General features: G+C 67.9%; 1 protein-coding gene across 2 annotated transcripts; it reads left to right on the top strand.

Moving 5' to 3' along the window:
* The first annotated feature begins 9,442 nt into the window (after nucleotides 1–9,442).
* Nucleotides 9,443–26,463, top strand: GJB1 (gap junction protein beta 1). Of its 2 annotated transcripts, XM_075917991.1 has the most exons (3): nucleotides 9,573–9,591; nucleotides 23,437–23,564; nucleotides 25,264–26,463. In XM_075917991.1, the coding sequence occupies exon 3, from the start codon at nucleotides 25,276–25,278 to the stop codon at nucleotides 26,113–26,115; it is 840 nt and encodes a 279-aa protein (XP_075774106.1). In that variant the 5' UTR covers nucleotides 9,573–9,591; nucleotides 23,437–23,564; nucleotides 25,264–25,275; the 3' UTR covers nucleotides 26,116–26,463. The 2 variants fall into 2 exon arrangements, with proteins under 2 accessions (XP_075774105.1, XP_075774106.1); XM_075917990.1 differs by lacking the exon at nucleotides 23,437–23,564 and having other exon boundaries at nucleotides 9,443–9,591.
* The last annotated feature ends 227 nt before the right edge of the window (nucleotides 26,464–26,690 follow it).

The following is a 26,690-nucleotide window of genomic DNA, read 5'->3' as shown; positions in this document are numbered from 1 at the left end:
AGTGTTCTTGTGGAAATTCAAGCGGCCAGTGTAGATAGCAGCTGCTTTTGCGGAAAACTTGCCAGTCTAGACACAGCCGTCATGTCCGGTCCCAAGAAACCAGCCACAGGCCCCAGCCAATTTACACTCTGGATCTTACCCACAGATCACACTGAGCCGATCCTTTAGAATCTACCATCTAAAGGGTTATTACTAAAGAAAGAAAAGCCGGAGAGTGAGGTTGTTGAGGCGAATACGTTACATGCATTGAAGCTCCCAGTTCTCAAGGCAGGCTCGCAGCAGAGATGTTACAAGTGCTGGCTTAAAAGTCCTCGGTGTGCATCCTGTCAGGATGGGTCCACCGTTCTTTCCAGCTCATAGTTCCTGTGAGGCTGCATCTGGGAATAAGAGCAAATCTGAAGACCAAAAAATGGAGTCTGCCACCTGGCATTTTATATCCATCCAGCTAGCTTCTTGGCCAGAGGTCACCTGGTCCCTGGCCGGGTGTGTCTTCGGTATTTAGAGATCCATTGGCCCTGGAGCCTCGCTCATTAGCATATCCATTGGCTGAGCATCCCTCGCCTATTGCTCAACCAGAGACAGAGAAGTTTCCAGCATACAGAGAAGTTTCCAGAGTCCATGGGTATAACTCCACATACAGATATTATACAATTACATGACTGGCATATATAGAATCAGTAGAAGAGAAGCTTTTGTTTGACACCTCACATGGCCCCCTTTGTATACACTTGTGGGGCAAACACCCCCCATGGGTGCAGCAGTGGTCTGGCTGTGCCCCTTAAAATCCAGTAATGTGACACTAGGCAAGGGGGCAGTGAGGCCAGGCTGCACCAGCCGAGGCTCCCTGAGAAGGGGCCAGGATGCAGGCTGGGGATGGACAAGGGTCCATCCTATGTCCCCAAGGGAATGGGGCACCCCATGGATCTAGGCCGAGTGCCCCACGTGCTTGGCCTGAGCGGCTTACTGGAAATGCTCTCAGCAGGGCTGTACTGCTGTTCCCTCAAGCCCTGGCATCATCCCACGCCCTGGCTCGGCTGGCAAGAGCACCCAGCAGACACCAGCTGTGGCCGAGAGGCAGGATGGCTGGGACCAGCTGGGGGGTGCTGGCTCCGGCTCGGAGCAGCTCTGTCTGCACTGTGGGCCCTTCCCCTCTCCCAGACATGCAGCCCTGGCCTGGAGCTAGGCCCCCGAGACACCCTGTCCCACTATTGGATTTTAAAGTGCGCAGACAGGGCACTGCTGCGTCCACGTGGGGGGGGGGGGGGGGCGTTTGCCCCAAGTTCAGTACAAAGGGGGCCATGTGGGGTGTCAAACAAAAGCGTGTGCTCGCCTGATTCTGTGCATGACACGCGTGCACTTGTGTGACGTGGGTATGCGGAGCTGTGACTGTGGGCTCTGGCTGGGGCTGTGAACGTTTCTCTGCCCCAGACGGAGCGATGGGCCTGTGCTGCCGGCTGTACGGAAGGGTTGTCAGTCAGTGACTGTGCTAATTAGCAGGGCCCCCAGGCCCACGGCTCTCAGGGTGGCCCACACACACCTGAGGGATGCGGCTGGGCCCTGCAAACCAGCCAGGGCATAACGGCGGCTGGCGTGTGAAACAGACAGGTCACTTGGCCATGTGACCCGCTCCAGCCTGGGAGACACCAGCAATGGATATAAGATGCCAGGAGGCGGACGTGGCCTCCACCGTGTCTTTAATCTTGCTACCGATCCGGGCTGCAGCCTGGCGAGGGACAGAGCCGGGGAGGGCTGCTGCCCCGTCCTGCCGTAGGACGTGCACCAGAGACTGCTAAGCTGGCCGGTTGTAACATCTCTGCTGAGAGCCTGTATCGAGAACTGGGAGACTGGTGCATGTCACGAACTCGCCGCAACAGCCTCCCTCTCCGCCTTGTCTTTCTTCTGGTAATAAACCTTCAGATTGTAGATTCTAAAGGACGGGCCCAGCGCGATCTTGTGGGTAAGAGCCAGAGTGTAAATTGACCAGGGATCTGTGGCTGGTTCTTTGGGACTAGAGGACCCCTTCGGGGTAGGTGAGGTCGGGTTCTATAACCCCTCACCCGTGTGCAGGCCCGGGCTGATTGGGGCGCAGGGAGAGCTGGGGTGTCTGAGGGGTTTTGCTCGTGAGGTTCCTGCTGGCCGGATTGGCAGCTGGAGCGCTCGGTGTGACTGGTGTGTGGCCTGTTTGGAGGTCTCCAGTGTGGGGTTGTGGGGAGCCCTGGTTTTGAGCAATTCACCCTGAGCGGACGCCTGCAGTGGTGCCCTGACCTGGCTCGTTCCGTCACAGTGGGTGCAGCTGCACCAGTGGGGGTGGGAGGTGCAGTGGGTGTAGCTGCACCAGCAGAAGGTGGCTGGCTGGGCAGGGCGGGGAGCAGCTCAGAGCCCAGCAAATAGTCCCAGCCGATAAAAGTGGCTGACTCAGCTGGGTGCAGCAGACTGTATCAAGTGCCCTGCTCCGTGCCCTCTCCCCCGCCCCTCGCTGTGGTCCCCAGCACCCTCCCCTGCCTGCTTGGGCCCTGCCCATGCCCATCTCCCCCTTGGCAGGCAGGGCTGTGACGGACGGGCCGGGTCTGTGCACTGTGGAGGGCGTCCGCTCAGGGTGAATTGCTCAAAACAGGGCTCCCACAACCCCACACTGGAGACCTCCAAACAGGCCACACACCAGTCACACCGAGCACTCCAGCTGCCAATCCGGCCAGCAGGAACCTCACGAGCAAAACCCCTCAGACACCCCAGCTCTCCCTGCGCCCCAATCAGCCCCGGGCCTGCACACGGGTGAGGGGTTATAGAACCCGACCTCACCTACCCCGCAGGGGGCCTCTAGTCCAAAAGAACCAGCCACAGATCCCTGGTCAATTTACACTCTGGCTCTTACCCACAAGATCGCGCTGGGCCCGTCCTTTAGAATCTAAACTCTAAGGCTACAACTACACTGCAGGCTTCTTGCACAAGAACTGTTTTGTGCAAGAGTTCTTGTGCAAAAAGTCTTTCACAAGAGCGCATCCACACTGCCATGTTCTTTTGCGCAACGCGCGTCCATGGCAGTGTGGACACTCTCTTGCTCAAGAAAGAGCTGATGGCCATTTTAGCCACAAGGGTTTCTTGCGCAAGAAACTCCCGTTGCCATCCACACTGCCTTCTTGCGCAAGAGGGCTTATTCCTCGTGGGGCGAGGACTAACTCTTGCACAAGACGCCCTGTGTTCTGACGCCGTACTGTAAATTTACTTGTACAAGAACATGCGTGCAGCATAGGCGTGCACACGGGGTGCGCCGGGTGTGCCAGGCACACCCTAATGTCTCGAGCCGGCTAGCGGCTGCTGGAGGAGGAGGACTTGTGCTGGGGCACCACAGACACTCACTTTACATTCCCTGCGGCCATCAACAGGGCACTGTGGGGCAGAGCGAGTGCACGCGCGGCGCGCTCAAATGGGGGGCGGGGAGACGCCTGGGCGCGGCGAGACAGCACGAGCCGGGGCTTTCAAACCGTGCAGCCCAGCTCCACAAGCAGCTGGGGCCTGACTACAAATGCTGACTGGCTGGCCCGAGCTATTTTTGTGCCCCGGGCCTGGCAGCACCACCCTTTGTGCACCCGGGGCACCCCCGCCCGGCCCGGCAGCACTGCGCAGCCCCCTGAGGCACCCCGGGGTGCCCCTGCCCGGCCCAGCAGCACCACACGCGCCCCGGGGGTGCCCCTGCTAGGACCTGGCTGGCCTGTAGCTTGGGCCAGCTCTGACTCCAGCCCCAAGAATCAGAAGGCAGAAGCCAAAGGTAAGGAAAGGGAGGGGAAGGGGCTTGTGCTGAGGGGAGGGGGGCAGGTCAGGAGAAGAAAGGGGAAGGCACCAATAGACAGGGTGGAGGAGAGACAGATGCCAGGGGGCCAAGTGGAGACAATGAGGAAACGGGCAGGAGGGGAGGTGCCAGTGGGAGGAGGGACTGGGTGATGTTGGGAGAGGAGAGGAGAGGGGAAGGACATTGGGGGCTAGAGAGGGGAGGGGGAGGTGCTGGGAGGCTTGAAAGGTGGGGATGGAGCAAGGCATGTGTGAGGGCACAGGGGCATGAGGGGAATGGGGGCAGGGGCAGTGAGGGAAGGGGGAGGCGCCAGGGGATTGTGGGGGTGAAGCAGAAGGGCAGACACCTGCAGGGAGGGACCAGCACCAGAGGAGAGAGGCAGGTGTGTAGAGGGAGGTGTTAGAGGGGTTGAGGAGGAGTAGCTCACATGATCAGAGTGGGGCTACTGGAGAGTGGGCACAGGGGGAGAAGGGCTGGTGGAGGGGGGCAGGTCGCAGGAGGGCTGAGGGCAGTGAGAAGGGCAGGAATCAGGACAGCAGAGGAGGGTGAGGGGTTGGGGGGCAGCAGGCACCAGGGGAGCTGATGGAGCAAGGGGGAGAGACATGGCAGCAGAGGGAAAGGGTAGAGGTGCCACAACCCAAGGTTAATAACTTGGGTGCCACAGTGGCACATCCAGACAAGCCACATGAACTCAGCACTGGTGCACAGCACAAAATTCATTCTGCTCATGGGAGGAAACTCTGAGAGGGACACGTCCCCCAGCCCCTCCCCCCGAGGTAATGTCACACAATTGCAGGGTAGTTGCATGAGAGGAGGGCAAACTAATCCCTATTGGTAGGAGGATGGTGGGAAAAGTCCTTGGGGGAGGTCACATGACACCTTTTACTTCTGCTCATGTGTCCATCTTGCCAGGAGAGTGTTACCTCCAGAGGTGTGGCCAATGGGAGTCAGGGGGCGTGGTTAACAGGATCAGGGGTGTGGCCAATGGGGGGTCAAAGTACATTGTTAAACAATGATTTAGGTGCACACCCTACTGAACTGTCCTGCGCACGCCTATGGTGAGCAGTATAGACGCTCTGCAAGTTTTTGGTGCAAGAACGGCCATTCCTGTGCACGACGCCGGGCTGTGTCTACACTGGCACCCTTTTCCGGAAAAGGGGTGCTAATGAGACACTTCGGAATTGCAAATCCGCGGGGGATTTAAATATCTCCTGCGGCATTTGCAATTCCAGAGTGTCTCATTAGCACCCCCTTTTCCGGGAAAGGGTGCCAGTGTAGACACAGCCCTGCAGTGTAGACCTAGCCTGAAGGTTTATTACCAGAAGAAAGACAAGGCGGAGAGGGAGGCTGTTGCGGCGAGTTCGTGACATGCACCAGTCTCCCAGTTCTCGATACAGGCTCTCAGCAGAGATGTTACAACCGCCAGCTTAGCAGTCTCTGGTGCACGTCCTACGGCAGGACGGGGGCAGCAGCCCTCCCCGGCTCTGTCCCTCGCCAGGCTGCAGCCCGGATCGGTAGCAAGATTAAAGACACGGTGGAGGCGCGTCCGCCTCCTGGCATCTTATCTCCATTGCTGGTGTCTCCCAGGCTGGAGCGGGTCACATGGCCAAGTGACCTGTCTGTTTCACACGCAGCCGCCGTTATGCCCTGGCTGGTTTGCAGGGCCCAGCCGCATCCTCAGGTGTGTGTGGGCCACCCTGAGAGCCGTGGGCCTGGGGGCCCTGCTAATTAGCACAGTCACTGACTGGACAACCCTTCCGTACAGCCAGCAGCACAGGCCCATCGCTCCGTCTGGGGCAGAGAACGTTCAGGCTACGTCTACACTGCAGGCTTCTTGTGCAAAAACTTGTGGAGCGTCCACACTACAAGCCTGTTCTTGTGCAAGAAAGGTTCCAGCAGATCGGCCAAAGAGCGGGCTTCTGAGAGTTAGTCCTCTCCCCACGGGGAGTAAGCCCCCCTTGCACAAAAAGGCTAGTGTGGATGGGAACAGGGATCACTTGCACAAGAGAGCGTCCACACTACCATGGACACGCTTGCACAAAAGCACACGGCAGTGTGGATGCGCTCTTGCACGAGAAGCCTGCAGTGTAGCCATAGGCGCACAGTACACGCCCAGAGGCCATATTCGTAACTCCACATACCCACATCACACAGTACACGCCACTCCCCCCCCCCCCCCCACTGGTGCAGCTGCCACCCACCGCACCCCCCGCCTCCTCTGGTACAGCCACTCCCCCCCCCCACTGGTGCAGCTGCACCCACCGCACCCCCCCCGCCTCCTCTGGTACAGCCACTCCCCCCCCCCCCACTGGTGCAGCTGCACCCACCGCACCCCCCCGCCTCCTCTGGTACAGCCACTCCCCCCCCCCCACTGGTGCAGCTGCACCCACCACACCCCCCCCGCCTCCTCTGGTACAGCCACTCCCCCCCCGCACTGGTGCAGCTGCACCCACCGCACCCCCCCGCCTCCTCTGGTACAGCCACTCCCCCCCCCCACTGGTGCAGCTGCACCCACCGCACCCCCCCGCCTCCTCTGGTACAGCCACTCCCCCCCCCCCCACTGGTGCAGCTGCACCCACCGCACCCCCCCGCCTCCTCTGGTACAGCCACTCCCCCCCCCACTGGTGCAGCTGCACCCACCGCACCCCCCCGCCTCCTCTGGTACAGCCACTCCCCCCCCCCACTGGTGCAGCTGCACCCACCGCACCCCCCCCGCCTCCTCTGGTACAGCCACTCCCCCCCCCCACTGGTGCAGCTGCACCCACCGCACCCCCCCCGCCTCCTCTGGTACAGCCACTCCCCCCCCCCACTGGTGCAGCTGCACCCACCGCACCCCCCCCGCCTCCTCTGGTACAGCCACACACACCCCCCCACTGGTGCAGCTGCACCCACCGCACCCCCCCGCCTCCTCTGGTACAGCCGCACCCCCCCTCCCACTGGTGCAGCTGCACCCACCGCACCCCCCCCCGCCTCCTCTGGTACAGCCACTCCCCCCCCCCACTGGTGCAGCTGCACCCACCGCACCCCCCCGCCTCCTCTGGTACAGCCACTCCCCCCCCCACTGGTGCAGCTGCACCCACCGCACCCCCCCGCCTCCTCTGGTACAGCCACTCCCCCCCCCACTGGTGCAGCTGCACCCACCGCACCCCCCCCGCCTCCTCTGGTACAGCCACTCCCCCCCCCACTGGTGCAGCTGCACCCACCGCACCCCCCCGCCTCCTCTGGTACAGCCACTCCCCCCCCACTGGTGCAGCTGCACCCACCGCACCCCCCCGCCTCCTCTGGTACAGCCACTCCCCCCCCCACTGGTGCAGCTGCACCCACCGCACCCCCCCCCGCCTCCTCTGGTACAGCCACTCCCCCCCCCCACTGGTGCAGCTGCACCCACCGCACCCCCCCGCCTCCTCTGGTACAGCCACTCCCCCCCCACTGGTGCAGCTGCACCCACCGCACCCCCCCGCCTCCTCTGGTACAGCCACTCCCCCCCCACTGGTGCAGCTGCACCCACCGCACCCCCCCCGCCTCCTCTGGTACAGCCACTCCCCCCCCACTGGTGCAGCTGCACCCACCGCACCCCCCCCCCGCCTCCTCTGGTACAGCCACTCCCCTCCCCACTGGTGCAGCTGCACCCACCGCACCCCCCCCGCCTCCTCTGGTACAGCCACTCCCCCCCCCACTGGTGCAGCTGCACCCACCGCACCCCGCTCTGAATGGAGATGCACCCGCTGCAGCCCTCTCACACACACACACACACACACACACGAGACCCCAACAGCCACTCGCTACCTGCCACGCCCTGCAGCCCTGGAGCAGCTGGGAACCCCCAGTCAGTGCCCTGCCCCCGCACAGCGCCCCTGCTGAAGAGGCTGGATATCCCTGCCAGCCTCTCCCCTGCTTTGCTCCTCTTTGGGGGCGAGGGGGACGTGGACTCATTGGCCGTGGGGCTGTGACTTGGCTGACACCCCCCACACCGAGCCCAAGTGTCTGCAGCCCCTCAGTGCCAGCTCAGCTCAGTGGGAGCCGGGTCAGGCCCCTGGGATGGAAGAATCCCAAGTATTGATACAGCCTGGGGACCGACTGGCTAAGTAGCAGTTCTGCAGACAAGGCCCTGGGGGTTACAGCGGATGAGAAGCTGGAGATGAGTCAGCAGGGCGCCCTTGTAGCCAAGAAGGCTAATGGCATATTAGGAGGCATTAGGAGGAGCATTGCCAGCAGATCCAGAGAAGTGATTATTCCCCTTTATTCAGCTCTGGTGAGGCCACATCTGGAGTATTGTGTCCAGTTCTGGGCCCCCCACTATAGAAAGGACGTGGGCGCATTGGAGAGGGGCCAGTGGAGGCAACCAAAATGATGAGGGGCTGGAGCCTTCAACTTCCGGAAGCGGGGTGTCACGGGGTGGGGGAGTCACCGGGCCCTGCTCCCCACAGCCAGACGTGCCTCTCAGGCCGAGGCTGCGCACAAGGGCTGTTGGTTCAGGGGCCCAGCGTGGCACAGACGTGTTGTTCACACAGGGACCCGGCCCTGCCTCCCCCACCCCCCCGCAGCCAACTCACACACTCCCCAAGCCGCCCCGCCCCGCCCCGCCTCCTCCCTCTGCCCCGCTTTCCCTGATGTCACCTGGCTGCTCCCCACACCTAGGACACCCCCCTCCGCCTGACAAGACAGCCTGAGCTATTGTATCCGTGCTAAGATGGGGCACCCTGAATGTCACAGCCCCACAATCACTTCCCCAGACAGACACCCGTGCAGTGCCCAGGGGAACACACACACTATAGGCCCCCCCACATCCCCCCACCCCTCAGATCCAGCTTCCTACCCAGCCCCTCAACCCCGCCACAGACAGCACCTAACCCAGCCCCAACCCCCTTCAGAGCCAGACCCCCAACTCCTCAGACACAGCCCCCAGCACAGACCTCCCGCCCCCTCCCTTGTGCAGCAACCCTGATTCCTCAGCCCCCACTCTCATGCAGCCAGCAAGCCCTGCTGACTAGAGCCCCCCCCAACCCACAGCCCTTCCCAGCCAACCCAACCCTAATGAGTCACCCCCTTCGGCCTCACACCAAGGCCCAGCTGTGCAGCCTGCGAGCAGGGAGCTGGGGCCGGCTGCGCTGGGACGGGGGGCTGGCTGGCAGCCTAGCCTCTGTGCTTCTTGCTGCCCCTGCTCGGCTGAGCGGGGCCAGAGTCCGGGCTCAGAGCATGCCAGGCTGCAAGGGCCGCCTGGGGCCCCGTGTTCAGCTGAGACCTTGGTGCTGGGCGCAGGCCCCAGGGGCCGAGTTAATGGTTTACAGCCAGTGTTTGCCTGTGCAGCTGGCCTGTCCAGGGAGCGGGAGGGCCGGGCCGGGGCGCTAGGCCAGCTCTGGCCATGGCCCCCCCCAGCTATTGCCCTGTGGAGGCAAGGAAGGCTCCTGGGGCTCCCTGCAGGGAGACTCAGGCTGCGGCCACCTCTGCCCGGAGCCGGGTCCATGCCCACGCTGCTGGCCATCGGGCCTGGTGCGGCCAGCTCCGGGGCCCCTGCCTGAGCCCGCGCTCAGCAGCAAGTGCTGGTGCAGCTGGCGGGGCTGGGCAGGGGCATGTGGCCCCGGGTGCCCGCGGGTGTGGGCCGCTCCGGCACAGGGTGACGCTGGGCCAGACACACCTGGGCTGTTTATCTGGCTGGCGTGAGACTCCCTATCTGGCTACTCCCCAGGGAGGCTGGGCCCGCGGAGCGGAGCCGGGGGGGGGCAGTATAAAGGTCCCAGCTTTGCTCCAGCCCAGCTCTTGGCGAGGACAACGGCACTGGCCCTGCCTGCTCCTCGGTGCCAGCGGTGAGTCCGGACCCTGCCCAGCACAGCGCTGCCCCAGCCTTCTCCAGCCTCCGCTCCGGGCTCTCTGCATGGCCCAGCCCCGCGGGCAGGTCCCCCCAGCCGGGAGATGGGAGCGCTGGGGGGCAGGGCTCTCTGTACGGCCCAGCCGGGAGATGGGAGCGCTGGGGGGCAGGGCTCTCTGTACGGCCCAGCCGGGAGATGGGAGCGCTGGGGGGCAGGGCTCTCTGTACGGCCCAGCCGGGAGATGGGAGCGCTGGGGGGCAGGGCTCTCTGTACGGCCCAGCCGGGAGATGGGAGCGCTGGGGGGCAGGACACTCTGTACGGCCCAGCCGGGAGATGGGAGCGGGGGGGGGCAGGGCTCTCTGTACGGCCCAGCCGGGAGATGGGAGCGCTGGGGGGCAGGGCTCTCTGCAGGGCCCAGCCGGGAGATGGGAGCGCTGGGGGGCAGGGCTCTCTGTACGGCCCAGCCGGGAGATGGGAGCGCTGGGGGGCAGGGCTCTCTGTACGGCCCAGCCGGGAGATGGGAGCACTGGGGGGCAGTGCTCTCTGTACGGCCCAGCCGGGAGATGGGAGCGCTGGGGGGCAGGGCTCTCTGTACGGCCCAGCCGGGAGATGGGAGCGCTGGGGGGCAGGGCTCTCTGTACGGCCCAGCCGGGAGATGGGAGCGCTGGGGGGCAGGGCTCTCTGCAGGGCCCAGCCGGGAGATGGGAGCGCTGGGGGGCAGGGCTCTCTGTACGGCCCAGCCGGGAGATGGGAGCGCTGGGGGCAGGGCTCTCTGTACGGCCCAGCCGGGAGATGGGAGCGCTGGGGGGCAGGGCTCTCTGCAGGGCCCAGCCGGGAGATGGGAGCGCTGGGGGGCAGGGCTCTCTGTACGGCCCAGCCGGGAGATGGGAGCGCTGGGGGGCAGGGCTCTCTGTACGGCCCAGCCGGGAGATGGGAGCGCTGGGGGGCAGGGCTCTCTGTACGGCCCAGCCGGGAGATGGGAGCGCTGGGGGGCAGGGCTCTCTGTACGGCCCAGCCGGGAGATGGGAGCGCTGGGGGGCAGGGCTCTCTGTACGGCCCAGCCGGGAGATGGGAGCGCTGGGGGGCAGGGCTCTCTGTACGGCCCAGCCGGGAGATGGGAGCGCTGGGGGGCAGGGCTCTCTGTACGGCCCAGCCGGGAGATGGGAGCGCTGGGGGGCACGGGAGGGAGGGGCGGGGGAGGGAGGGGCGGGGGGGGCGGGAGCGGAGGGGGCGGGGGGGGGCGGGGTTCTCACAGGCCTGGAGCTTGGACCCAAGGAGACAAAGCCCAGGAGCGGCCGGCTCCTCGTCGGGGGCCCACCCGCCTGACTTTCCCACGCCTGGCACCCCCGGCTCCTGCTGCCCCCCATGTACCCCACAGCCCCCAGCCAGCGCCGGCCTGCTCCCCCCCATGTACCCCACAGCCCCAGCCAGCGCCGCCCTGCTCCCCCCCATGTACCCCACAGCCCCCAGCCAGCGCCGGCCTGCCTCCCCCCCCATGTACCCCACAGCCCCCAGCCAGCACTGGCCTGCTCCCCCCCATGTACCCCACAGCCCCCAGCCAGCGCCGGCCTGCTCCCCCCCATGTACCCCACAGCCCCCAGCCAGCGCCGGCCTGCTCCCCCCCATGTACCCCACAGCCCCCAGCCAGCACCGGCCTGCTCCCCCCCATGTACCCCACAGCCCCCAGCCAGCACCGGCCTGCTCCCCCCCATGTACCCCACAGCCCCCAGCCAGCGCCGGCCTGCTCCCCCCCATGTACCCCACAGCCCCCAGCCAGCACCGGCCTGCTCCCCCCCATGTACCCCACAGCCCCCAGCCAGCGCCGGCCTGCTCCCCCCCATGTACCCCACAGCCCCCAGCCAGCGCCGCCCTGCTCCCCCCCATGTACCCCACAGCCCCCAGCCAGCGCCGCCCTGCTCCCCCCCATGTACCCCACAGCCCCCAGCCAGCGCCGGCCTGCTCCCCCCCATGTACCCCACAGCCCCCAGCCAGCGCCGCCCTGCTCCCCCCCATGTACCCCACAGCCCCCAGCCAGCACTGGCCTGCTCCCCCCCCATGTACCCCACAGCCCCCAGCCAGTGCCGGCCTGCTCCCCCCCATGTACCCCACAGCCCCCAGCCAGCGCCGGCCTGCTCCCCCCCATGTACCCCACAGCCCCCAGCCAGCGCCGCCCTGCTCCCCCCCATGTACCCCACAGCCCCCAGCCAGCACTGGCCTGCTCCCCCCCATGTACCCCACAGCCCCCAGCCAGCACCGGCCTGCTCCCCCCCATGTACCCCACAGCCCCCAGCCAGCGCCGGCCTGCTCCCCCCCATGTACCCCACAGCCCCCAGCCAGCGCCGGCCTGCTCCCCCCCCATGTACCCCACAGCCCCCAGCCAGCGCCGGCCTGCTCCCCCCCATGTACCCCACAGCCCCCAGCCAGCACCGCCCTGCTCCCCCCCATGTACCCCACAGCCCCCAGCCAGCACTGGCCTGCTCCCCCCCATGTACCCCACAGCCCCCAGCCAGCGCCGGCCTGCTCCCCCCCATGTACCCCACAGCCCCCAGCCAGCGCCGCCCTGCTCCCCCCCATGTACCCCACAGCCCCCAGCCAGCACTGGCCTGCTCCCCCCCCATGTACCCCACAGCCCCCAGCCAGCACTGGCCTGCTCCCCCCCATGTACCCCACAGCCCCCAGCCAGCACCGGCCTGCTCCCCCCCATGTACCCCACAGCCCCCAGCCAGCACCGGCCTGCTCCCCCCCATGTACCCCACAGCCCCCAGCCAGCGCCGGCCTGCTCCCCCCCATGTACCCCACAGCCCCCAGCCAGCACCGGCCTGCTCCCCCCCATGTACCCCACAGCCCCCAGCCAGCGCCGCCCTGCTCCCCCCCATGTACCCCACAGCCCCCAGCCAGCACTGGCCTGCTCCCCCCCATGTACCCCACAGCCCCCAGCCAGCGCCGGCCTGCTCCCCCCCATGTACCCCACAGCCCCCAGCCAGCGCCGGCCTGCTCCCCCCCATGTACCCCACAGCCCCCAGCCAGCGCCGCCCTGCTCCCCCCCATGTACCCCACAGCCCCCAGCCAGCACTGGCCTGCTCCCCCCCATGTACCCCACAGCCCCCAGCCAGCACCGGCCTGCTCCCCCCCATGTACCCCACAGCCCCCAGCCAGCGCCGGCCTGCTCCCCCCCATGTACCCCACAGCCCCCAGCCAGCGCCGGCCTGCTCCCCCCCCATGTACCCCACAGCCCCCAGCCAGCGCCGGCCTGCTCCCCCCCATGTACCCCACAGCCCCCAGCCAGCACCGCCCTGCTCCCCCCCATGTACCCCACAGCCCCCAGCCAGCGCCGGCCTGCTCCCCCCCATGTACCCCACAGCCCCCAGCCAGCGCCGGCCTGCTCCCCCCATGTACCCCACAACCCCCAGCCAGCGCCGGCCTGCTCCCCCCCATGTACCCCACAGCCCCCAGCCAGCGCCGGCCTGCTCCCCCCCATGTACCCCACAGCCCCCAGCCAGCGCCGGCCTGCTCCCCCCCATGTACCCCATAGCCCCCAGCCAGCGCCGCCCTGCTCCCCCCCATGTACCCCACAGCCCCCAGCCAGCGCCAGCCTGCTCCCCCCCATGTACCCCACAGCCCCCAGCCAGCACCGGCCTGCTCCCCCCCATGTACCCCACAGCCCCCAGCCAGCGCCGGCCTGCTCCCCCCCCATGTACCCCACAGCCCCCAGCCAGCGCCAGCCTGCTCCCCCCCATGTACCCCACAGCCCCAGCCAGCACTGGCCTGCTCCCCCCCATGTACCCCACAGCCCCCAGCCAGCGCCGGCCTGCTCCCCCCCATGTACCCCACAGCCCCCAGCCAGCGCCACCCTGCTCCCCCCCATGTACCCCACAGCCCCCAGCCAGCGCCGGCCTGCTCCCCCCCCATGTACCCCACAGCCCCCAGCCAGCGCCGGCCTGCTCCCCCCCATGTACCCCACAGCCCCCAGCCAGCGCCGGCCTGCTCCCCCCCATGTACCCCACAGCCCCCAGCCAGCGCCGGCCTGCTCCCCCCCATGTACCCCACAGCCCCCAGCCAGCGCCAGCCTGCTCCCCCCCATGTACCCCACAGCCCCCAGCCAGCGCCGGCCTGCTCCCCCCCATGTACCCCACAGCCCCCAGCCAGCGCCGGCCTGCTCCCCCCCCATGTACCCCGCAGCCCCCAGCCAGCGCCGGCCTGCTCCCCCCCATGTACCCCGCAGCCCCCAGCCAGCGCCGGCCTGCTCCCCCCCCATGTACCCCGCAGCCCCCAGCCAGCGCCGGCCTGCTCCCCCCCATGTACCCCACAGCCCCCAGCCAGCGCCGGCCTGCTCCCCCCCATGTACCCCACAGCCCCCAGCCAGCGCCGGCCTGCTCCCCCCCATGTACCCCACAGCCCCCAGCCAGCGCCGGCCTGCTCCCCCCCATGTAGCCCGCAGCCCCCAGCCAGCGCCGGCCTGCTCCCCCCCATGTACCCCACAGCCCCCAGCCAGCGCCGGCCTGCTCCCCCCCCATGTACCCCACAGCCCCCAGCCAGCGCCAGCCTGCTCCCCCCCATGTACCCCACAGCCCCCAGCCAGCACTGGCCTGCTCCCCCCCATGTACCCCACAGCTCCCAGCCAGCACCGGCCTGCTCCCCCCCATGTACCCCACAGCCCCCAGCCAGCACCGGCCTGCTCCCCCCCTATGTATCCCACAGCCCCCAGCCAGCACCGGCCTGCTCCCCCCCTATGTATCCCACAGCCCCCAGCCAGCGCCGGCCTGCTCCCCCCCATGTAGCCCGCAGCCCCCAGCCAGCGCCGCCCTGCTCCCCCCCATGTACCCCGCAGCCCCCAGCCAGCGCCGCCCTGCTCCCCCCCATGTACCCCACAGCCCCCAGCCAGCGCCGGCCTGCTCCCCCCCATGTACCCCACAGCCCCCAGCCAGCGCCGGCCTGCTCCCCCCCATGTACCCCACAGCCCCCAGCCAGCGCCGGCCTGCTCCCCCCCATGTACCCCACAGCCCCCAGCCAGCGCCGGCCTGCTCCCCCCCATGTACCCCACAGCCCCCAGCCAGCGCCGGCCTGCTCCCCCCCCATGTAGCCCGCAGCCCCCAGCCAGTGCCGGCCTGCTCCCCCCCATGTAGCCCGCAGCCCCCAGCCAGTGCCGGCCTGCTCCCCCCCATGTACTCCACAGCCCCCAGCCAGCGCCGGCCTGCTCCCCCCCATGTACCCCACAGCCCCCAGCCAGCGCCGGCCTGCTCCCCCCCATGTACCCCACAGCCCCCAGCCAGCACCGCCCTGCTCCCCCCCATGTACCCCACAGCCCCCAGCCAGCACTGGCCTGCTCCCCCCCATGTACCCCACAGCCCCCAGCCAGCGCCGGCCTGCTCCCCCCCATGTACCCCACAGCCCCCAGCCAGCGCCGGCCTGCTCCCCCCCATGTACCCCACAACCCCCAGCCAGCGCCGGCCTGCTCCCCCCCATGTACCCCACAGCCCCCAGCCAGCACCGGCCTGCTCCCCCCCATGTACCCCACAGCCCCCAGCCAGCGCCGGCCTGCTCCCTCCCATGTACCCCATAGCCCCCAGCCAGCGCCGCCCTGCTCCCCCCCATGTACCCCACAGCCCCCAGCCAGCGCCAGCCTGCTCCCCCCCATGTACCCCACAGCCCCCAGCCAGCACCGGCCTGCTCCCCCCCATGTACCCCACAGCCCCCAGCCAGCGCCGGCCTGCTCCCCCCCATGTACCCCACAGCCCCCAGCCAGCGCCAGCCTGCTCCCCCCCATGTACCCCACAGCCCCCAGCCAGCACTGGCCTGCTCCCCCCCATGTACCCCACAGCCCCCAGCCAGCGCCGGCCTGCTCCCCCCCATGTACCCCACAGCCCCAGCCAGCGCCACCCTGCTCCCCCCCATGTACCCCACAGCCCCCAGCCAGCGCCGGCCTGCTCCCCCCCATGTACCCCACAGCCCCCAGCCAGCGCCAGCCTGCTCCCCCCCATGTACCCCACAGCCCCCAGCCAGCGCCGGCCTGCTCCCCCCCATGTACCCCACAGCCCCCAGCCAGCGCCGGCCTGCTCCCCCCCATGTACCCCACAGCCCCCAGCCAGCGCCGGCCTGCTCCCCCCCATGTACCCCACAGCCCCCAGCCAGCGCCGGCCTGCTCCCCCCCATGTACCCCACAGCCCCCAGCCAGCGCCAGCCTGCTCCCCCCCATGTACCCCACAGCCCCCAGCCAGCACTGGCCTGCTCCCCCCCATGTACCCCACAGCTCCCAGCCAGCACCGGCCTGCTCCCCCCCATGTACCCCACAGCCCCCAGCCAGCACCGGCCTGCTCCCCCCCTATGTATCCCACAGCCCCCAGCCAGCGCCGGCCTGCTCCCCCCCATGTAGCCCGCAGCCCCCAGCCAGCGCCGCCCTGCTCCCCCCCATGTACCCCGCAGCCCCCCAGCCAGCGCCGCCCTGCTCCCCCCCATGTACCCCACAGCCCCCAGCCAGCGCCGGCCTGCTCCCCCCCATGTACCCCACAGCCCCCAGCCAGCGCCGGCCTGCTCCCCCCCATGTACCCCACAGCCCCCAGCCAGCGCCGGCCTGCTCCCCCCCATGTACCCCACAGCCCCCAGCCAGCGCCGGCCTGCTCCCCCCCATGTAGCCCGCAGCCCCCAGCCAGTGCCGGCCTGCTCCCCCCCATGTAGCCCGCAGCCCCCAGCCAGTGCCGGCCTGCTCCCCCCCATGTACTCCACAGCCCCCAGCCAGCGCCGGCCTGCTCCCCCCCATGTACCCCACAGCCCCCAGCCAGCACCGGCCTGCTCCCCCCCATGTACCCCACAGCCCCCAGCCAGCGCCGGCCTGCTCCCCCCCATGTACCCCACAGCCCCCAGCCAGCACCGGCCTGCTCCCCCCCATGTAGCCCGCAGCCCCCAGCCAGTGCCGGCCTGCTCCCCCCCATGTACTCCACAGCCCCCAGCCAGCGCCGGCCTGCTCCCCCCCATGTACCCCACAGCCCCCAGCCAGCGCCGGCCTGCTCCCCCCCATGTACCCCATAACCCCCAGCCAGCACCGACCCCCAGCCAGCACAGGCCTGCTCCCCCCCATGTACCCCACAGCCCCCAGCCAGCACCGCCCTGCTCCCCCCCATGTACCCCATAGCCCCCAGCCAGCGCCGGCCTGCTCCCCCCCCATGTACCCCGCAGCCCCCAGCCAGTGCCGGCCTGCTCCCCCCCCATGTACCCCGCAGCCCCCAGCCAGCACAGGCCTGCTCCCCCCCATGTACCCCACAGCCCCCAGCCAGCGCCGGCCTGCTCCCCCCCATGTACCCCACAGCCCCCAGCCAGCACCGGCCTGCTCCCCCCCATGTACCCCACAGCCCCCAACCAGCGCAGGCCTGCTCCCCCCCATGTACCCCACACCCCCAGCCAGCACTGGCCTGCTCCCCCCCATGTAGCCCGCAGCCCCCAGCCAGTGCTGGCCTGCTCCCCCCCATGTAGCCCGCAGCCCCCAGCCAGTGCCGGCCTGCTCCCCCCCCATGTACCCCGCAGCCCCCAGCCGGTGCCGGCCTGCTCCCCCCCCATGTACCCCGCAGCCCCCAGCCAGCACAGGCCTGCTCCCCCCCCATGTATCTCATAGTCCCCAGCCAGCGCGGCCTGCTCCCCCCCATGTACCCCACAGCCCCCAGCCAGCACGGGCCTGCTCCCCCCCATGTACCCCACAGCCCCCAGCCAGCGCCGGCCTGCTCCCCCCCATGTACCCCACAGCCCCCAGCCAGCACTGGCCTGCTCCCCCCCATGTAGCCCGCAGCCCCCAGCCAGCGCCGGCCTGCTCCCCCCCTATGTATCCCACAGCCGCCAGCCAGCACCGGCCTGCTCCCCCCCATGTACCCAGCCAGCACCGGCCTGCTCCCCCCCATGTACCCCCACAGCCCCCAGCCAGCGCCGGCCTGCTCCCCCCCATGTAGCCCGCAGCCCCCAGCCAGTGCCGGCCTGCTCCCCCCCATGTACCCCACAGCCCCCAGCCAGCGCCAGCCTGCTCTCCCATGTACCCATAGCCATGAGCGCCTCAGCATGCCCCCCCCACACTCCCACCCCAGCTGGGGACAGGCTGTTTTCTCCCTCAGCAGCCATCGCTGCCCCAAAGCAGGAGCTCAGCTGTACGCGGGCAGGCCCCAGGGAGACTGCCCCCCACAGGTCCAGCCCCGCATCCTGAGGGTGTGATCAGCAGCATCGCCCCACTCCCTCCTCCCCGGGGCCCCAATTAGCTGGGAAGGCCTCACAGGCAGCCAGGTCCCTCCAGGCCAGGCTGGGGCAGGCTGTCCCGTTTCCTCGCCTCTGGACATGGCTTGGCCCAGTCGCTAGCACGGCAGGGGGCTGGCACCCAGGCGTGTCTGGGGCTCAGGCCGAGGGAGCCAGCCCGGAGCTTCACGTGATATTGGCACAGTGAGCAACACTACACTGGCTGCAGAGGATCCCAGGCTGGGAGGGGCTGCGACTGCTCTGGAGGAAGGGTCAAAATTCAAACCGATCTGGACAAACTGGAGAAATGGTCAGAGGTAAACAGGATGAGGTTTAATAAAGAGAAATGCAAAGTGCTCCACTTAGGAAGGAACAATCAGTTCCATACAGACAAGATGGGAAGCGACTGTCTAGGAAGGAGCATGGCGGAAAGGGATCTAGGGGTCATAGTGGACCACAAGTTGAATATGAGTCAACAGTGATGCTGTTGCAAAAAAAGCAAATATGATTCTAGGTTGTATTAACAGGTGTGTTGTAAGCAAAACTCGTGAAGTCATTCTGCCGCTCTACTCTGCACTAGTTAGGCCTCAGCTGGAGTACTGTGTCCAGTTCTGGGCGCCACATTTCAAGAAAGATGTGGAGAAATTGGAAAGGGTACAGAGAAGAGCGACAAGAATGATTAAAGGCCATGAGGGAAGACTGAAAGAATTGGGCTTGTTTAGTTTGAAAGAGACACGACTGAGAGGGGACATGAGAGCAGTTTTCAGGTACCTAAAAGGGTGTCACAAGGAGGAGGGAGAAAACTTGTTCATCTTGGCCTCTGCGGACAGGACAAGCAGCGATGGGCTTAAACTGCAGCAAAGGAGGTTGAGGTTGGACGTTAGGAAAAAGTTCCTGCCTGTCGGGGGATGAAACACTGGGATCAATTGCCCAGGGGGTCGTGGAGTCTCCACCTCTGGAGACAGTGAGAGCAGGTTGGACAGACGCCGGGCAGGGGTGGTCTGGCCGGTGCTGGGTCGTGCCATGTGGGCAGGGTCTGGACTCGATGTCACTTGAGGTTCTTTCCATCTTGGTGTGCTAGGATTCTGTGAGCCCCATTGGATGCTGCATCTGCCAGGCAAGGCCTTGCTGGTGTTTCTGTATCATGGGATGCTCAGGAAATGCCCGACCTAGGCCTGGCTGAGCCTGGGGCTCAGGGCCCCAACCAGCAGCAGTTCCACAAACAAGACCTCTTCAGAGCCGGGTCCCGCAAAGCCAGGGACTCGGGGAGCCCAGCCATCCAGCGCCAGCCTGCTCCCTCCCGGCCAGGGGTGTGAGCACTGCGTGGGCTCCCCACCCTGTGCTCCAGACACACCCCTGAGCAGCGGCAAGGCCGTTCTCCCCTTGGACAAACAGGGCAAAAGTCCGAGGACGCAGCCCAGGCCATTGAGTCTGGGTCTGGAGCCCGTGCTGGGGGCTGCCCTGGCCTTGCTCTCCGATGGCCGCAGTCCCAGGAGGCTCCCAGGCAGCTGCTCAGAGGGAAGCGCTTTGCTGCGTGAGGCACGAGGCCTGTTCCCGGTCCTTCAGCAGGGGCCCGGGGCATTCCCTGGCTTTGCTCCAGCCCCGCGCTGGTGGCAGGAGCAAACGGGGCCTGTCTCCTGTCAGCCCTTCTGCTCCCCATGGCCCCCTCCCCCCGGCTGCTCACAGCAGCATTGTCTGCGTGCTCCCAAACGCTGCCCTGAGCGCACCGCAGCCTGGGCCAGCTCCCGCGCCCCGTGAGACCGAGGGCTCAGCACCACAGCCCTGCTGTGCCGCCAGCCGGGCTCCTCAGGGCTGGGACAGAAGTGGCCCTGCCCCGTGCGGCTCCTCAGCATTCAGCTGAGCTGGCCCTGGGGGAGTGGGGAGTGAGGCCGGTTCCTCCGGGCAAGGCGGGTTTGCACTGAGCCGGGCGACCCAGGCAGGACTCATCCCTGTGCGCGGGAAGCAGGTGGAGTGAGCGGGGAGCGGGCGGGGAGCAGGGGGAGCGAGCGAGCGGGGAGTGGGCAGAGCAAGCAGGGAGCGGGCGGAGTGAGTGGGGAGCAGGCAGGGAGCGGGCGGAGCGAGCGGGGAGCGGGGAGCGGGGCGGGGAGCGAGTAGGGAGTGGGCGGGGAGCGAGTAGGGAGTGGGCGGGGAGCGAGCGGGTGGAGTGAGCAGGGAGCGGGCAGGGAGCGGGCGGAGCGAGCGGGGAGCGGGCGGGGAGCGGGCGGAGCGAGCGGGGAGCGGGCGGGGAGCGGGCGGAGCGAGCGGGGAGCGGGCGGGGAGCGGGCGGAGCGAGTGGGTGGAGCGAGCGGGGAGCGGGCGGAGCGAGCGGGGAGTGGGCGGGGAGTGGGCGGAGCGAGCGGGGAGCGGGCGGGGAGCGGGCGGAGCGAGCGGGGAGTGGGCAGGGAGCGGGCGGAGCGAGTGGGTGGAGCGAGCGGGGAGCGGGCGGAGCGAGCGGAGAGTGGGCGGGGAACGGGTGGAGCGAGTGGGGAGCAAGTGGGGAGCGGGCGGGGAGCGAGCGGAGCGAGTGGGTGGAGCGAGCGGGGAGCGGGCGGAGCGAGCGGAGAGTGGGCGGGGAGCGGGTGGAGCGAGTGGGGAGCAAGTGGGGAGCGGGCGGGGAGCGAGCGGAGCGAGTGGGGTGCGGCGCCACCTGGGCCAGGCCCCCCCTGAGCGTGTCCCTGCTCAGGGCAAGGGGTGTCCCGCAGCCTGCTCAGCAAGAGCCCAGGCACCTCCAGGCCTTCCCCAGAGCAGCGTAAGCTGGCCCAGGGCAGGGAGCAGCAGACACGGGTGGGCAGCTGCTCAGGCTGAGCCCAGGGCTGCCCTGACCTGTGGGGCCCACCTCAGCCAGCTCTCTGGGGTGCCGAGAGCGCAGGGCCGCCCCGTGTGGCACAGAATGGCACTGCCCGCTCCCCGCCCCCAGGGACTTGGCCCCCCGCTCAGTGCCAAGAGGCCCCCCTGCCTGGGTACCAGAGTCCAACCAGCCAGTCTCCTGCCCGGCTGGAAGCTGGACAAGTCCTGGCTCCTCGCCCGCTCCCCTCGGCCCAGCCTGTGCGGGGCCCCAGCGCTTGGGAACGCTGCTTAGCGCTGCCTGGCCTCGCCCTGGGCCGGCAGCTCCCCAGCTCTCCTCGCCGCTTCGCTCCCCGGGGCTCTCGCAGGCCTGGGCCTCCAGCCTTCCGGGGCTGCCTCTCGCTCAGCCCGGCCCTGCCAGCCCCGCGAACCCACCAGCCACCTGGCCACCGGCAGCCCCTGGTCTCCGTTCCGGGGGGTGTCCCGGAAGGACCAGCCCCCTGTGCCGTGGCTCTGGGGGCAGAGACGGGCCTAGATGGCAGGGGCCAGTGGCTCTCGGTTCAGACCCTGGCTAGGCAGCAGGGGGAAGGCATGTGGAGCACAGGGCTCCCGCTGGGGGTGCTGGCCTGTCTGCCCTGCGTCTCGCCCCCTCCAGCCGCCTCCAGGGTGGCTCGGCTCGGCTCAGGGCTGCCCTTAGCAAGGGCTGGCTTGGCGCTGTGCCAAGGGCCCCTGCCACGGCTCCACTCAGCCAGGGCTGGGCTCTTCATGCTGCCCCACGAGGGGCTTCCGGGGGCTCGCACCAGACCTGCCCCATAGCAGGGTGGGAGTCTCTGTCCCCACAAACCACAGCACCTGCTGGCCTGGGCGTCCAGTGTGCACGGCCCAGCCATGGTCCCTGGCCCCCCGACCCACGGCTGCACCCCAGAGCGGAGCCCCAGCCTGCTGGCCCTGCCCGGTGCCTGCCCCTGGGCTGCTCCAGGAACTGAGCGCTTGTGCCGCAGCTCGAATGCTGAGCCCCAGACGACTGCATCATAGACCCTGCCCCGCGCAGCCGCCTCCTACGGCTCAGTGAGTAACGCCTGCATGGCAAACACCCGCTGCTAGCGTCACCAGCCCGCCGGGACCGCTGCCCTGCCTGGCCCCACGCCCAGCCCAGCCCAGGCCAGCGCAACGTCCTGGCTCCTTGGCTCCCCTGCCTGGCCCTGCCCTGCCTCTGTCTCCCCCCGCCCGTCTCCCCTGCCTGGCCCTACCCTGCCTCTATCTCCCCCCGCCCGGCTCCCCTGCCTGGCCCTACCCTGCCTCTATCTCCCCCCCGCCCGGCTCCCCTGCCTGGCCCTACCCTGCCTCTATCTCCCCCCCGCCCGGCTCCCCTGCCTGGCCCTACCCTGCCTCTATCTCCCCCCCGCCCGTCTCCCCTGCCTGGCCCTACCCTGCCTCTATCTCCCCCCGCCCGTCTCCCCTGCCTGGCCCTACCCTGCCTCTATCTCCCCCCCGCCCGGCTCCCCTGCCTGGCCCTACCCTGCCTCTATCTCCCCCCGCCCGTCTCCCCTGCCTGGCCCTACCCTGCCTCTATCTCCCCCCGCCCGGCTCCCCTGCCTGGCCCTACCCTGCCTCTATCTCCCTCCGCCCGGCTCCCCTGCCTGGCCCTACCCTGCCTCTATCTCCCCCCCGCCCGTCTCCCCTGCCTGGCCCTACCCTGCCTCTATCTCCCCCCCGCCCGTCTCCCCTGCCTGGCCCTACCCTGCCTCTATCTCCCCCCCGCCCGTCTCCCCTGCCTGGCCCTACCCTGCCTCTATCTCCCCCCGCCCGTCTCCCCTGCCTGGCCCTACCCTGCCTCTATCTCCCCCCGCCCGGCTCCCCTGCCTGGCCCTACCCTGCCTCTATCTCCCCCCCGCCCATCTCCCCTGCCTGGCCCTAGCCTGCCTCTATCTCCCCCCGCCCGTCTCCCCTGCCTGGCCCTACCCTGCCTCTATCTCCCCCCGCCCGGCTCCCCTGCCTGGCCCTACCCTGCCTCTATCTCCCCCCCGCCCATCTCCCCTGCCTGGCCCTACCCTGCCTCTATCTCCACCCTTCCCCTTCCCCCAGCTCCACTGCCTGGCCCCATCCCCGTCTTCATCGCCCCCTTCACTCTGGCTCCATCCCCCGGCCCCAGTTCTCCTGCCCAACCTCCATCTCATGCAGCCTGAGCCCTGCTCCTCGCCCAGCTCTCCCTGGCCGCTGCGCCTGGCTGGGCTGAGTGCTCCTCACTCCGGGATACCCAGCCCCCCGGCTCTGCTGCGGGCCCCTCTGGAGCATCACAGCCACAGCTGGGCTCACTGCTGCACCTCTGGCCCTCGCACGCCCCTGAGTGCTGCAGCAGGCCAGGCTGCAGGGACCCTGTGCTCAGCCTGCAAGTAACCCCTCCCAGCAGAGTCAAGAGGCCGGGCCCCCCACCCCGCTGGAGCCCTGTCTCCCCCAGATGGGTGGGGAGCTCCCTGCTCCCTAGGGCTCTGGAGCTGGAGGCTCTCCCGGAGCACTAGCTTCTTCTCGGGGGCCCTGGCCCCTCCGCCAGCCCCGGCTCGGTCTCTGGGGCCCGGGGCCCTTGAGCAGACATCACCCTGCGGCTGCAGCCATGGCCCGCAGAGCCCGCTAGGAGGCGGTGGAGCGAGCCCCCGGTACAGTCCCTGGGCAGGGCGCAGTGGCAAGGTGGGAGCGGGTGCCGGGCCGGGCCGGAATGCAGGACACTGGCACTTTGTTTGGCAGGGGTAGGCGGAAGTCAGGGCGTTGGAGCTGAATGCGGCAGTGTGCTGCGCAGGGCCCCATAAAGGCCTCATTGTGTGGGACTAGTTTATAAAGCAGCATATGACTTCCCAGTGCAGGGCAGCGGCAGATAGCGACAAGGCCGGCGGCGCGGGGGGCTGAGCCGCACACACGCCGGCCTGGAGCCATGAGCGCTTAGCGGGGAGCCGGCCCGGCTGCTCGGGGGACACGCTCCTCACCAGGTAACGCGCCTGCTGCCCCTCCGCAGCGCCGGGCCCGGAGCCACTCGGGACGGACGCTCGTCTCGGGGGTGGCGGGCTCTGGCGCGGCTCCCCCGGGTAGAGGCTGGCAGCGGGGGGCCGGAGACGGCCTGGCCCCCAGACCCCGCTTTCCAGCAGAGCAAACCAGGGCTGGGGCTGGGGGCGAAGACTGGCCCCAGGCCAGGGCCTGCACTTGGTGCCCCCAGCTCTTGGCATGGAGCCCACGTCTCTCCCCACGGGCATTCGGTGCCTGCTGCGCCCTGGTGGCCCCAGCAGCGCTTCGTGCGCCTCGCGCCTTCTGGGCTGCGGCTCCAGCGCAAAGCCCCTGACGGTGCCTCCCTCTCATGGGGGGAGCAGCACATGCCCGGGAAATCTGCGCCCTGCCCGCTCCCACTGGGGTCCAGCGGCCCACCCCTGCCCTCCAGCCAGCTCCAAATCCCAGAGGGGGGCGGGGCTGGAAGGGACCTCAATTAATATGCAAATGACCAGTCCGCTCAGTACTAGGTATTCTGTGCTGTTCCTACTTCCTCCACTTGGCCACACTGCAACTGGGGGGCAGGCTGAAATCAGGGCCCCCCCGGAGCAGATAAGAATATTAGTCTGATGCGCCTGCAAAAGGATCAGCAAGGAGAGTGAATGGATGGAGAATGAACAGCACATTGTTAGGTTTCAGAGTCAACGCTCCTTGGCGCTCCTGGCTGCCGGCAGACTCTGACAGAGCATGGCGCTGCTTTCAGAGCGACTGCCTTTCCTTACCAGCATGAGGGCTAGACACAGAGAGAAAGTGCCCGAGAATCCTAGAACACTGGGACTGGAAGGGACCTCGAGAGGTCGTCGAGTCCAGTCCCCTGCCCCCATGGCAGGACCCAGTACTGACTAGACCAGCGATTCCCAAACTTTTCTGCATCTCTCCCCTTTTTGATTTTTGAGAAACCCTCACGCCCCCCCCCCAAATAGCAGCAAAACTTGGGGTGGGATTGACTGGGGTGGGGGCTGGGTCGCCTCACCTCCCCCCCGTGGAATTTCTTCACGCCCCCCAGTTTGGGGACCCATGGTCTAGACCATCCCTGACAGACATTTCTCTAACCTGCTCTTCAATATCTCCAGAGATGGGGATCCCACAACCTCCCTGGGCAATTTATTCCAGTGTTTAACCCCCTGACAGGCAGGGACTTTTTCCTAATGTCCAACCTAAACCTCCCTTGCTGCAGTTTAAGCCCATTGCTTCTTGTCCTGTCCTCAGAGGCCAAGATGAACAAGTTTTCTCCCTCCTCCTTGTGACACCCTTTTAGACACCTGAAAACGGCTCCCATGCCCCCCCTCAATCTTCTCCTTTCCAAACTAAACAAGCCCGATTCTTGCAGCTTCCCCTCCTAGCTCCTGTTCTCTGGACCTTTCATCATCCTTGTTGCTCTTCTCTGGACCCTCTCCAATCTCTCCTCTTCTGTTTTGCAATGTGGCTTGAGTGGTGACACCCGCAGACACCCAGGCCTAATGGTCAGAGCAGTCGACCCCCAGGCTCTGTGGCCACCGCACCAACACAGAAAAGGGCTCAGGCAGAAGTACAGTGAGTGTGAGCCCTGGAGCCCTGACTACTCCTGGCCTCCGGTCGCCCTCCTCTCCTCCGCCAGGGCCAGGGCTGGGGGCTCGCACTCACCTGGCCTGCTGCTGTCTCTTGCAGGTGTGAGGCAGGATGAACTGGGCAGGCCTCTACGCAGTGCTGAGCGGTGTGAACCGCCACTCCACCGCCATCGGGCGCATCTGGCTCTCCGTCATCTTCATCTTCCGCATCATGGTGCTGGTGGTGGCTGCCGAGAGCGTCTGGGGGGACGAGAAATCTGCCTTCACCTGCAACACGCAGCAGCCGGGCTGCAACAGTGTCTGCTACGACCACTTCTTCCCCATCTCCCACGTGCGCCTGTGGGCCCTGCAGCTGATCCTGGTCACCACGCCTGCCCTCTTGGTGGCCATGCACGTGGCCTACCAGCAGCACCAGGAGAAGAAGCTGCTGGTGCTGACCGGGCACGGGGACAGCAAGCACCTGGAGGAGGTGAAGAAGCACAAGATGCGCATCTCGGGCTCCCTGTGGTGGACGTACATCTGCAGCGTGCTGTTCCGGCTGCTCTTCGAGGCCATCTTCATGTACATCTTCTACATGATCTACCCTGGCTACCAGATGATCCGGCTGGTCAAGTGCGACGCCTACCCCTGCCCCAACACCGTCGACTGCTTCATTTCCCGGCCCACCGAGAAGACCATCTTCACCGTCTTCATGCTGGCCACCTCGGGAGTGTGCATCATCCTCAACATGGCGGAGCTGGTGTACCTGGTGGTGCGGGCCTGTGCCCGCCGGGCGCAGCGGGACGCCAACCCCCCCTCGGGGAAGAGCTCCTTGTACGGCCACAAGCTGTCCACCGAGTACAAGCAGAACGAGATCAACCAGCTGCTGACGGAGCAGGACGGCTCCCTCAAGGACATGCTGCGCCGCAACCCGGGCCTGCAGGAGAAGAGCGACCGCTGCTCCGCCTGCTAGAGGCACACAAGGCCCTGGACCCACCGCCCTCCACGGGAGGCACTGAACTGCGCCTGGCGGGGCTCCCGTGCCTGCCAGAGCGCCGGCCTGGGACTCCGCCAGCTTGTGCCTGGGGTCACCCCGATCCCTGCAGCCCCACGGCCAAGGCCCCCAGCCAGGCACGAGCCCCTCGGCCGCACCTGGGCCCCCTCAGCAAGGCGGGGGCAGAGCTTGGGTTGTCTCCAAGCCTCCCAGGAGCCCCGGGAGCGGCCCCGTCTCCTGCAGGGAAAGGAGGCGCCACCCTTGGGGCAGCCGACACCGGGGGTGACAACTGGCAGATCAGTCGCCATTAAAGCTGCGTTTTCAGGAGCTGCCTCGCTCCCTTTGTCCCATGGGGGGAGGCTCGGGCCCCAAACCCGCCCGGGCACCTGCTGGGCCAGCGCCGTCCTCTCCTGCCGGGGCTGGGCCCTGCACAGGTGGAGCAGGCAGCTGCAGACCCCCCGACATCCCCCAGCAGCCAGGCCCTGCCCCCGTGCCTGCAGGCCAGCATGGCTTGTGGGGGGTTGCTCAGACCCCGCCCAGGGCACAACGCAGCC

This window comes from Pelodiscus sinensis, unplaced genomic scaffold (genome assembly GCF_049634645.1).
Source record: "Pelodiscus sinensis isolate JC-2024 unplaced genomic scaffold, ASM4963464v1 ctg60, whole genome shotgun sequence".
Classification (NCBI taxonomy): Eukaryota; Metazoa; Chordata; order Testudines; family Trionychidae; genus Pelodiscus; species Pelodiscus sinensis.
The sequence above is the reverse complement of the archived record's forward strand: the minus strand, read 5'-3'. Positions and strand labels throughout refer to the sequence as shown.